This window comes from Antechinus flavipes, chromosome 6 (genome assembly GCF_016432865.1).
Source record: "Antechinus flavipes isolate AdamAnt ecotype Samford, QLD, Australia chromosome 6, AdamAnt_v2, whole genome shotgun sequence".
NCBI classification, from domain to species: domain Eukaryota; kingdom Metazoa; phylum Chordata; class Mammalia; order Dasyuromorphia; family Dasyuridae; genus Antechinus; species Antechinus flavipes.
The window spans coordinates 189,938,922-189,952,023 of NC_067403.1; the positions used below are offsets into that span (position 1 = coordinate 189,938,922).

Here is a 13,102-nt window from a genome sequence, read left to right on the forward strand (position 1 = left end):
GAGGCAGTTAGTAGTTAATAAGTTAAAGTAAATGATTTGAAATCAAGAAGGCCTTGCTAGCTGTGTGACCCTGGACAAGTCACTTATCCCTGAATATCTCAGTTTCCTCATCTGTAAAATGAGCTGGAGAAAGAAATGGCAAACCACTTAAGTATCTTTGCTAAGAAAACTCCAAAGGGTGTCATAAAAAGCCAGAAATGATTGAAATGACCAAACAATAACAACCAAGTCATTCCATCTCTCTGTGTTCTAGTTTTCTCTTCTTTAAAATGACTACCATAAAAATACAGTCCCCTTTCTATCTGCATAATTCTGGGACTTTAGTACTCAAACTATAATGAGGTGTAGTTTGCCAGAAGGAAATAGGGACCTTCTCCAGCTCTAGATTTATGATCTCTAATTACATATTTAGATATACATTGGTTATTTTCCTTCATTTGCCCAGTTCTCCTCAATGATGTCTGTTAATTACAGATATTCTAGTTCCTCTGTTTTTGTTCCTGTCAGAGCCTCCAGCAGTAACCTCACTTGCCTTAAGAGCTTAACAAACCCTAACCCTCACTTGTATGGGACTATAAGGAATCACTCTCTCCTATTCTATATAAAAGCCCTTTAAGGTAGGTGATTATTAATTAGAAATTAATCATATTATTCCCATTTTATGGACAAAAATCCTAAAATGGAAGCATCTTCCCCACTTTTTTCCCTCATCCATGATGTGAGAGCTAACCCTTTGTCTCCAAATATCTCAGAGCACTTTGTTTAGAATTTTCCTATACACTCATCTTCTCTCCTCCTTCCCCCCCACATCACTTATTTATATAAATGTCCTTCTCTACCCTTAGATTATAAACACATGAAAATAGGGTCATTTAAAAATAGAAAAATTTATTTGATATCTACTACACGGTCGGTACTCCTAAGCCATTTAAAATTATTGTCTTATTTGATACTCACTATGATCTTGAGAAATAAGTGTTATTATAACTATTCTCATTTTACAGATGAGGAAACTGAGACTAAGAGAAGGAACATACCTTGCTCAGGGTCACACAACTAGGAAGTATCTGTGGTCTAATTTCAGCTCAAGACTTCCTGACTCCATTCTATTCACTACTCCATCAGACTTTTCACTCTTAGCCCCTAACTCAGTGTTTTATACAAATTAGGCTTATGATAAATGTTTGTTAAATGAATCATTTGAGGTTTTTTACCATTCCTATTATCAATACTAACTAAAAAAAAAAAAAAGCAGAGAAGAAATTCTACATCTTCCTTAGCATCATTCCTGAGCAATTTCTTTGGTACTTTGGTACCAGTCATGCCAGCCCAATAACAGCCAAATCAAACCTGAAGTTCAAATACTCATCCTCAAATCCCTTCCCTCGTTCTAAAGACTCCTTGGCTCCTCAGTCTTATATTGATTTCTCCTTCCCCAACTCATAAATTTTGGTACTAATTATTTTGATATTAAAGATATTAAGATGATAGAAACCATCTTCTAGGAGAAGGAAGCAAGAAAAAATAGAAAACTTCCTATTTTCCAGTATCTAAATTTTGTTCTTGCAAATACATGAGTATGAATAATTATCATCATTCTTGTAAATTGAACTAATAGATAACACATCACTACACTGATTTACCCTTTGCTGAATTCAGTCTACTGAATGTCATCAATCATCTTTATGAAAAGAAAATCTTGTTGGCTTTAGATATTTTAAATAAAAAAAAAAATGTAATGGGGAGAGGGCCAGAAATTCTAACAGTATTCTAAGACTAATCAAACTGATTTTTTCATACCAGCATTCACTTCAATGGCTGCCCTAAGATCTTTTCTTTCTTTTCGGAGCTGAGCCAGACGGTTTCGCAGAGTTTCCTTCTTCCTTAGCAAGTCCTCTTCTTTGGTCTGCAGCCTCTTGGCATCTGCTTCTACACGGTTCTTACCATATTTGTACTGGTCAGCATCTTAGGGAAAAAATGAAAATGGTCAATTATATTTAATTCATTAGATGTTAGAATAGTTCAAATTTGGTAGGCCAGACAATTTGAAGAAATGGACTTTTTCTTTTCTTTCTTTTTTTAAAAAAAGGCTTGACATAAACCAAATATACAGACAGGTGAGTTTATATGAAAGTGTGAGATGGTAGCTAAATGACACAGTGAATAGGGCACCAGATCTGCTGTTAGGAAGACTGCGTTCAAATCTGACATCAGACATTTGACATTTACTAGCTGTGTGACTATGGGCAAGTCATTTAACCCTAACTGCCTTGAAGAAGGAAGGAAGAAAGGGAGAATGGGAGAAAGGGAGAAAGGAAGGAAGAAAGGAAGGAAGGAAGGAAGAAAGGAAGGAAGGAAGGAAGTGTATGTGTGAGAGAGAGAGAGAGAGAGAGAGAGAGAGAATGAGAAGTCTATCCTGGAGAAAAGGTCTCTCAGTCCTTTTTTCCTTACAATGTACAACAAAAAGTTGTACATTTTAAACCAGACAGTGAGCATGCTACTCTCTCTGGAAGAAACTTGCATTCTAATTGAAGAAACAGCTAAATATATAAAATTTACAGCATAAAATGAATTAACAGAAACACATACAAAAAACACATGCTATATTCACTTCTGTTTTCTGTTTTTTTTTTTTCCTCTCCTGTGGTTTTTCCCTTTTGTTCTGATTTTTCTCTTCCACCATGATTCATAAAGAAATGTGTATTAAAAATAAAATTAAAATAAAATAAAATTTGAAAAAAGTAGTTAAATAGAAGGTTGTTATTTTTACAGGGAAGGCATTAACTATTAAAGGATCTTCAGAGCTTCTTGCAGAAGACAACTTCAGTCAAGTCTTAAAGAAATGTAGAAAGACAGAGGGAAGGAAGGCATGCATTCTGGGGAAGGGGGATGCACAGTGCAATTGCAGTCAGATAAGAGAGTATCATATGTGAGGAGCACAAAGAAACACTGGATCACAAAGACAGGACATAAAATGATGTCCAAGGAAGCTGGAGAGATAGAGAGGAAGGGGCTAGGTTGTATTGGCTTTAGAAACTAAACACAGGAGTTGATGTTTTATCTTAGCCACTGGGGCTGAAATAAGTAAGTGAATCATGTGGGTAGATCTGCAATTAAGGAAAATTACTCTGGCAGCAATGTACAAGATGGGCTAAGAACGCTAAAAGACTGGAGGAAGGGAAATCATAATAATTAATTCTAACTATTTTGATGAAACTCCATGAAAAACTGCAATAAGAGGATTCTATGCATATTGATGCATTGGTGGGGGGTTTGTTTTTCTTTTTCTTTAATTTGGGAGATGGGGAGGACAGGAGAGAAACTAAATGCTTGTTAAATGAAAAATCAGTCAGACATTGAATAAGCATTTGTAAAATGCTTCCTTCATACCAGGAACTCTGTTAATCCTTAAGGATACAAAATAAATTAAATTTTTTAAAAAGAGGGTTTAATGCTAGATGTTCTATTATGTATATAATGCTTGATCTACACATAAACTGCTCACTTGGGTGGAATAAGTATCTAGCAAAGTGAATCTCTCACTTCCTGTAGTAAAGACCATATGGATTCTCAATGAAAATAGGAGTTTTTTTTTTTTCTTTTCAACAATGAAGTAATTCAAGACACTGCCAATAGATTTGTGATGGAAAGTGCCATTTGCATCCAGAGAAAGAACTAGAGAGACTGAATGTAGATCAAAGAATAGTATTTTCACCTTTGCTGTTGTTGTTGTTGTTTGTTTGCTTGGGTTTTTTTTTTTTCTTTCTCATGTTTTTCTCCTTTTGATCTGATTTTTCTTGATGAATATGAAAATATGTTTAGAAGAATTACACATTTAACCTATACTGAATTGCCTTCTGTCTTGGAGAAATGGGGAAAAGAGGGAGAAACATTTGGAAAACAAAATTTTGCAGATGAATATTGAAAACTATCTTTGCCCGTATTTGGAAAGATAAAAATACTATTTTTTTTAAATGAGTTTTAGGTCCAAAGTTACATGGGTAATAAACAGCAAAGGCAATATTCTCTTCTTTCAAGTGGAAATCACAATGCAGGGTAGCCACTAATCTTCTATAACTTAGTTATCAAAGGTACTGATTCCTCACTCCCTCATGAGTGTTATCTTTATAAGGTAATGTCTTCCTTTAGAAATGGGGTTAAAAATCACTGCATAGGATTGCTGAGAAGTCCAACTGAAAGACTGGATGAGGTAACTGTTGTTATCCTTCTCTAAATCATCAAACTTTTTTAAGTGAGCTTAAATGTCAAATTTTATTATCTAACCCTTGTAAAATATCTATGCCCTGGCCCATTGGAATTTAGGGATGATTTTCAGTTTTCTTCATTTAATCATCATAGCTTTTGAAGGACTTTCTGATTTGCACCAAACTAAAAAGGCCCCTCCAGGCTTATCTAGGAGACAAGAACTATATGTGCTTGAACTTCAGCCTAAGATATTGACTCAAATATTCTGTGAAACTTCAAGAAAAAGATTGTAAGACGTATGTAATCTCAAGCTTTGCAGTGTACAAAACAATAAAAAGCAACAACAAAACACTTCCCTTGAGCCCTCTCATTTGCTCCTAACCTTGTGAGGCAAGCATGGGTTATTATCTTTGCTTTTATAGAGGAGGAACAGAAATGTTAAATAATTTATTCAGGGTCACATATATAATGAATGGCTGAGCCAGGCTTTGAACCAAGATCTTTTGATTCCAAATCCAATGTTCTTTCTAGTAACCACATATAACTGTAAAGATGACTGCAGGCAAAGTTAATGACTGACAAACTCAGTAAACTTCCATGAATGTGAGGGATGAGCTTGACCATGAGAAAATCTAGTTTTTAGTTTTTGACTTGATATTAAGTAGACACATGACTTTGGCTAACTTGCTTTGACTCTGTTTCACCATTTGTAAAATAAGATGGTTTGTCTGGGTGATCTCAACGTTCCCTTTCAACACCAAAATCTTATGTTATCCCTCTAATTCTGACATTCTAGTTTCATTACAGACATTTCATATGCTAAGAGCCTTTCTCTTTTAGCACTCTGTGAATGAATGAAAAAGGATTTACTAAGTGAAAAGCAAATCAACAAGCATCTATTAAGCACCCACTATGTTATATACCAAGCATTATGCTAAGCTTTGTTGTTGTTCAGTTATTTTAGTCATGTCCAATTCCATTTGGGGTTTTCTTAGTAAGATACTGAAGTGGTTTGCCATTCTCCAGCTCATTTTGCAGATGAGAGAATTTGCAGAATGAGAAAGGATTTATTAAGTGTGAAGAGCATCTATTAAGTATCGACTATGTTAAGTACCAGCCATTATGCTAAGCTTTGTTGTTTTTCAGTTATTTTAATCACGTCCAACTCCTTGTGATCCCATTTGGAGTTTTCTTGGTAAGATACTGCAGTGGCTTGCCACTTCTTCAGCACATTTTATAAATGAGGAAACTGAGGCAAATAGGATTGAGTGACTTGCTGTGACTTGATCATAAAACTAGCAAGTATCTGTGTTCAAATTCCAGGTCTTCCTGATTCCCAATCTAGCACTCCATCCACTGTGCCACCTAGCTGCCTTTGCTAAAACACTGAGATCCAAGAAAACAAAAATGAAAAAACAAAACAAAACAAAAATGGCAACCTCTGATCACAAGGAGATTATAGTCAAATGGCAAAATGTCTTGTAAGCAACTATGTGCTATGCACTAAAGATAGAAATAGAAAAGTGTGGATAGCCCTCTTCTTGAGAAATTTCCATTTTAATGAAATACACTACGCATATGGAAGCTTTGATAAAACACAGAGTCAGAGTCAAACAGTGGACTAATCAAGCTTAAACACTTAAATGACTGCATCGCTGATCATGGTCCAGCCTAAAGACATCTTAAGAAAAAGAATTTGCCTGGCTTCATTTCTTCCTAAAGCAAGATGTTTTCATAGCAAAAGCCAAAATAAGGAAGTGTAAATTTCCAGCTCTCTTTTTGGATGCCCATGCAATAAACCCATGATGTTGGTAATGCAATGGGCTGAGTTCAGCAAAAATGTAGAATGCAATTATTTTTCTCTTTTGTCACCATTAGATGTCACCAAAGTTAATAAAAATTCCCCACAGAAGGCATCATAAAATAAAGGGATAAATCATGTGGCCATAAAAGAAGTATAAGTATCAAAATCAAGGCACTGTGGGAAAAGAGACAGAGGCAGCAATTTCAAGTGATATAGATCTTGTATAATATGACTTTTTAAGGAACCTATTAGTCCTCATTATTTCCTTTCTTCTCTTCCCCATGAACAATGAACACAAAATTAAAGGTGAGTAGTGGGGGCAATACAGATTTCCTAATTGTATAAGAATATGCTTTCTTTAAGGGAAGCAATAGTATAATTAAAAAAAATACAAAATAAGCTATCACCTTAAAAAATAGGATGAAAATAATTTAGCCCAATCAAATGTCTTGACAAACTTCGTAGTCACAGGTCTAGTTTCCATAACTGAATAGTTCCTCATTCTACTTTGACCTACTAAGGATGGAGGCCTGTAGCCAGGAAGACTCATCTGCCTGAGTTCAAATCTGATCTAAGATACTTACTAGGTATGTGCCCCTGGACAAGTGCCTTCACTCTGTTTACCTCAGTTTCCTCCATCTGTAAAAATTAGCTGGAGAAGGAAATGGCAAACCATTACAGTTACTTTGCCAAAAAGTACACAAAGGGTGTTACAAATGGACAGATTGAACAATAACTTAGCATACTACTTTACACTTAGGAAATGCTTACTAAATCCTTTTTCATTCATTCATTGGTGATTTTATCACCATTAATTAAATTATTACTTCCATATGGACTACTTCTAAGTTTATACATCCAATTGAATCTCTTCCACAAGCTCCAATTCAGTGTTTCTAATAGCCTGCTGGACATTTCTTTTTATATCCTTGGCTAACATCTCAAACTCATCATGTCATAGCTAAAGTCTTCATCTTTTCTCTTAAATACCTTTACTTCCTCCCAGTTTTCTTATCTCTGTTTATGGTACTATCATCCTTCCTAATTATCCAGACTAGGAATCTTTTTAGGGGGTGTTTGAGGAGATAATTAGGGTTAAGTGATTTGACCAGGGTCACAATAAGTTGAATTTGAGGCTAGATTTGAACTCAGACCCTTCTGACTCCAAGATCAGTGCTCTATCTACTGCAACACCCTTACAATTCTGGAATAATCTCTGCAACTTCTCTGTAGTCAGAAAAACTGGTTTCAAATCCTGCCTTCAATATATACTATTTAACTTGTGTGGTTTCACATTCATCTCACTAAGCATGAAATACAATGACTACAAATGCCTCGTTTAGCTCTGTCTATGATTCTGGGATCCCTCTCCCAGAAAATTCACATTTATTTTATTTTCAAACTTTTCCCAGTTCTCTTTCTACAATATCATTTGAATTTAACTTGTTCATACTCATTACTACCGACCTACATTAGATTCCCTTTATATCTCCCTAGACTGCTTCAATAGCCTCTTATATTGTCTCCTTAACTTCAGTCTCTTTTCTCTACAATAAGAGCCAGAATAACATCTAGCATTTATGTAGCATTTTGATGTTTACAAAGTGCTTAATATATGTTATCTCATTTGTTTCTCATAAGAATCCTATAAGATAGATGCTATTATTATTCCTATTCTACAGATGATGAAACTGAGGCTGAGGGTTTGAATGACTTTCCCAGAGTATTAAGAATCTGAAGTCATATTTGATTTTTTTTAATTTAAAAAACAAAACAAACAAAAAACTAAATGATTCAAGAGGTTTCCCATTTACTTTGTCATTAGAAAGAAAAAAAAAAAAAACTTTGGAATGACACTAAGGGCCTTCTATAGTCTCACTTCAACTTATCCTCCAAGACTTATTTACATTACTCCCTTCCATGTAAATGGGGCTATTAGCTGTGCCTCGACTTTGTCTTGATCATCCTTGTTCCCCTACATCAGTTCTCTATGACAAAAATATACATATCTGTTGTGAAAAATTCTTTGATTTCTTCAAGGTTCAACCCAAGTACCACATCTTCCATGAATACTTCTAAAATTTACTTGAGCAGTCTTCTTAGATTACTCTTTTTGATCTTTTGTCTCCTTGTTATGTAGTATATTTATCTTAGTATATATGTTCCAGTTTTCTAACAGACTTTATGCTCCTTGAAGACAGGAAGTTTGTTTTCATTTTTGGGTCCCCAGTGCACCATAGTGCTCATCCATTGAACTGCAATTAATTGATCCTGAGCCACAAAGTTACTTAGGTCATTGGTTGTTATTCAACATGATTTGAAAAATATGTGATGTTTCATGGTATGCAGCAGAGAACAAAAGAACAATTTACAAGAAAGTAAAGGAAAGATGGACACTCATGAATATATTTCTTCTACATATATACATACACACACACACATACTTTCTTGATCTGGTAATTTGTTGTTATATATTTTGAATCCTCCCTGATGTTCTTTCTGTTCATGACCATGTTCTCTTTTATTTTGTTTTGTGTTCCTTTTCTAATTTTCTTTTTTCTTATTCTGCTTTTTAAAATAAAATAATTTTTAAAAAATAATTTTAAAAGAATGCTAAAAAAAAAAAAAAGAAAAAAAATACTCTTTAGGTATAATTTAAACCACACTTAGAAAGAACTCTTGACCAGGAGGTAGGAGACTCACAGTCTATACCTTGCTCTGCCACTAACTTGTTATATGACCTTGAGGAAGTAAGGATCTCTGGGTCTTTTTTCTGCTCTTTAAAATGGAAGAAGCTGACTAAGATGATCTTTAAGTATCTTCCAGAATGGTATTTATGATTCTACTCAGGGAAACCTCTAAAAGTCCTACCCCTGATCTCCCAAACATAAAGAATGGCATCATGAAGAACTTACTTGATGCTGTCCGTTTGACAGTAGCCGATGAGTCCGTTTTCTTTTGTGGACTGTTGACATTTCTCCCTTTCCCTGGGACCCCATTAGATGCTATAGGAGGTTTCTTGCTCTTGAACTATTAGGAACAAATTAGACAAGAAAAATAAATATCTGTACTTTTGTTTTTAACCACAGTACCTCCTCTTTATCTCTTTCACTTATCCCAAGTCTGATGATAAAACCCAAGTGTCTGAAAACCACCTTGGCTCCTAAATTCCATATGAGGTTTATCCTCCCTGACAACTCATGGATGAGAATATTTAAGATTTTTATCTTTTAAAAAGTATAAATTAATTAGGAGGAGCTAGCATAAAAAAATACTGTGGTCTGAAGGGAGATGACCTGATCCAGCTCCCAGCTCTGCCACTAATTACCTGAGTGACCTTGGTCAAATCATTCAATCTATAAAACAGGGATGGTAAAATTTATACCATCTAGGTCACAAAGCTTTTGGGGGAACTAGACTGTATAAATCAAACCACAGTAACATGGGAGGAAGCATGGAAAAGTAGATAGAAAGCCATCCTCAGAGACAAGCCTCAGGAATATTTTGACTTAATGTTAACTAGCTATTTTTATAGGTTTGATGACCTATAAGATGCTTCATTTTTTTTAAATTGTGAAATGATGATAACAACAACTTCCCACCTACACAGGATTCTTACATGGAAAATATTCTATAAATTTTTAGAATGATCTATTATATATAAAATGCTTTGTAAACCTTAAGTTTATTGAGGCTTAAAAATAAAGGCAAAACAGAAGGCAATACATTTTTTAAAATGTCACTTTAATTAAGTCTTAGTGTGATTTTAAAACTTGAAACTGTACCAAGACTTTTAAGTCTACTTAAATGCATAGTTATTATATATATACACTAAGTAAATAGGAGCTATTATGTCAGACAGGAAAATTTCAAGGATCCCTGTAAATACCTATATGAAATGTGTGTACATAGTATAGGATAAAGTTTTACAAAAATGAAAAATGTTAGTAAATAGCACAATAGAGGGAAAATATGAAATTGTTAAGCACCATAGCCAAAGTTAATATGGTGGCAAAAAAAGAAGGTAAATACAGGAAAATAACCAACAGGAAAAAAAGAAAAGAAAACACCTGAAAATTTAGTGGAAATGTCAGATTTGGAATCAAAGAACCTTGATTTGAATCACAATGTTATGACTTAATACCTGTGGGACTTTAAGCAAGTGCTTTAATTTTTCTGGATTTCATTTTCCTATGTAAAATAAGTAGGCTAGACTAGAAGATTCTCCATGATTCCTTCCAACTCTGAACCTTGATTCCACAACATCATGAAACATCTAATTTGCAGACCATCCAGAAGTACATGCACATGATCTACAATGGGTTCCAAGGGAGGGGCACTGGACTTAAAAGAATCAGAAGGGACTGTAGTGCATGCCCCAGCTATGTCGTGTGTCCATGAGGAATCCCCTTTTTTATCTCTGCTCGGTTCCTTCTCTTGTGAATAAGGACAATGATGCTGATGTCACAGATTTGTCATGCGGAGAGCATCTTGTGAATTGCAAATCAACCAAGACTTCTTTCTCTAGTGCTTTAAAGATTGACAAAACAGCTTTCTCCATTATAGTTCTGCTTTCCTCAAAAAGTGAGGTATTACCATTATTCCAAAGTTACTTAACCATGTTGGGTTGGTATCAAATGCTTGCCTCTTGGAACAGACTTCGAAGAAAGTCTACTCTCTCAGGGAATAAACATATAGTTTTGCAGATTTGGGAGATAGGCAGGTATAAAACAAGTATATGAGCTACCTACTCCCCTCCGTACATTTCGGCAATCTTATCTGTTAGTAGTCATCAACACTTAAATATTACTGAGATCAAGAGAAAAAGGAAAAAAAGGTTTTTCTGTTTAGATCCATATGCCCAGCAACAAAGATGATTTCATAGGTTGGTGCTGAAAACACAGAAATGTAGGCAAAGAAAGGCATTAGGGAAAATAGCTGGATGAAAAATGATTCTACAGAATTCAGAATAGATATCTGAACTTAAATATTAATGTTTGTCACAAATCTAAGAAAAATAAGTTACATCAAAGAAATAAAGATTTTGAAATGGATTCACTGGTTATCTAACCTCATCCTCTCATCTTCCAGATGACCAAAGGGACCAGAGCACTCACACAACTTGACCAAAGTCCCATAGGTAATCAGTAGTTAAATTGCTCTAATATCAAATCGAGTAGCCTTTACAAATTCCAAGTATAGTCCTATCATATTCCCTTATATCCTTTAATCAGCTAAGAAACAAGCAAATGCTAACTGGAAGCATAAGTTGGAGGGAAACAATATTCCAATTGTGAAAAGATTATATCTTTCTTCTAGTTGATACTATTTATTCTCATTTAGCAATAGAAATTGCAAGACTGTTATAAAAGCATAAGAGAAACATGAAATCCAAGTCAAATTCACATTATAGAAGTTCATGCAATACCTGAGAGTTCAGCCCGACAGATACCCTCCCCACTGAAGAGGTATTAGTGACAGACTGAGCAGAAGACAGATTGGAGGAGACAGGATGTTTGTAATGGTTAGCAGACAGTTTGTCAGTAGATAATCTAGAAGCCTTTCTTTCAGCAGGCGGGTAGCGGGCAAAGATTTTTGGAGACGGCAAGTTATCATACAGCCCAGCGTTATCATAAAGCACTTCTTCTCCCAAGATTCTGCTACGGGAAGTCAGAAAGCCATCTTCTTGTTCCCACTGCAACACACACATACACACATCTCAGCTGTTAGTATAAAGTCATGATATATAGCAAAGCAGAATGAAACTATCAGCACGTCCAAAAGTCATAACCCTCTCCTCCTCACCCCTGGAAGTTAATCTGTGTGACGTCCCTTCACAAGTATGTGTGTTTGGTTGCCATGGGGATTCTTCCCAGAACTTTTCTATCTTAATATCCTTGAAGAAAGGGTTTTGTTTTGTTTTGTCTTATTTTAGGGGGATTGGCCCCTGGAGTCATTTTTATGCCCGATGGTTGATAGTCAGTCTTCCCTAACTAAGAGAATATGTCAACCACAATTTTAATCTTTTACATTTTTAGAGAAAGACAGTAAAAGCTCACATTTCTCCAATGCCTGCTTTTATGGTTTACAAAACACTTTCTTCACAATTACCCTCTTGAGTCTCATCCCAAGAATCTGTATCCTCATTTTGTACATATGGATAACCCGGTTCAGAGAGTTTGTGTGATTGATGTACAGTCACACTGCTGGGGAATGTTGGAGCTGGGACCCAAACCTGGAATTAGCAGACTGCTAGACTAGGGTCTCTTGCCATTGCAAGACAAGTGTTATAGACATTTGCTTTGTGGGGTTCCCTAAGGTCTAGTGAGAAACTAGCTAAGGGAAATCTATCTATAATGCTACTCCCTACTACATGTTGTAGTTGAGCTATTTCAATATTTTGTGACCCCATTTGGAGTTTTCCTGGCAAAGAAGTGGTTGGCCATGTTCTCTTTCTGCTCAGTTTACAGAAACTGAGGTAAACAAGGTGAAGAGACCTATTCAAGGTCACACAACTAGGAAATGTCTACGGCCTAATTTGAATTCAAGAAGGTGAGTCTTCCTCACTGCAAGCCGGGGACTCTATCTCCTGGACCACCTAGCTATCCACTCTACTACACACTTTGCCATATTTGATAAAAAAAAACTTTTATAAAGAAACTAGAGCTTTGGAAAGAGATCTTAAAGTTGGACATAAAGTTGGGACAAACTCTATGTACTGACTATGCAACTATAGGCAAGTAAACTAACTTAGTCTCAGTCTCCTAATCTGTAAAAGGGACCTATATTTACTCTTTAAATATATTTAACTGAGTGTGAATCCTCAATCCTTGAATTCCCCACAAGCTACTGGTATTAAAAGGGCTTAAAAAAAAAAAAGCCCAGTGTAACCACCACATCCCAAAACTATTTCCTTTCCCTGGTCATGGCCTCATCCATTCATGGAAGTTTCTTTCTCACAGAATTGATAGGTCTACCTTCCACAAGGTCTAATGTAAAGTCAAGTCCTTTCCTCCTCAAGGTCTTCCACCTACATCCCTCAACTTTAAAAAAAGTTTTTTTTTAAATGGTCTTAAGAGTGCAGACTTGACA

General features: G+C 35.4%; 1 protein-coding gene across 2 annotated transcripts in view; it reads right to left on the reverse strand.

Annotated features, from left to right (window-relative positions):
• AFAP1 (actin filament associated protein 1) overlaps positions 1–13,102 on the reverse strand; it is a 233,552-nt gene that overhangs the window by 16,561 nt on the left and 203,889 nt on the right. The window contains exons 13-15 of one of the 2 annotated variants that reach the window (XM_051965563.1): positions 11,439–11,705; positions 8,926–9,040; positions 1,801–1,965 (exon numbers count right to left, since the gene is read on the reverse strand). In XM_051965563.1, coding sequence (XP_051821523.1) covers positions 1,801–1,965; positions 8,926–9,040; positions 11,439–11,705 — 547 coding nt within the window. The remainder of the gene's footprint in view (positions 1–1,800; positions 1,966–8,925; positions 9,041–11,438; positions 11,706–13,102) is intronic. The other variant, XM_051965564.1, reaches the window with a different exon arrangement.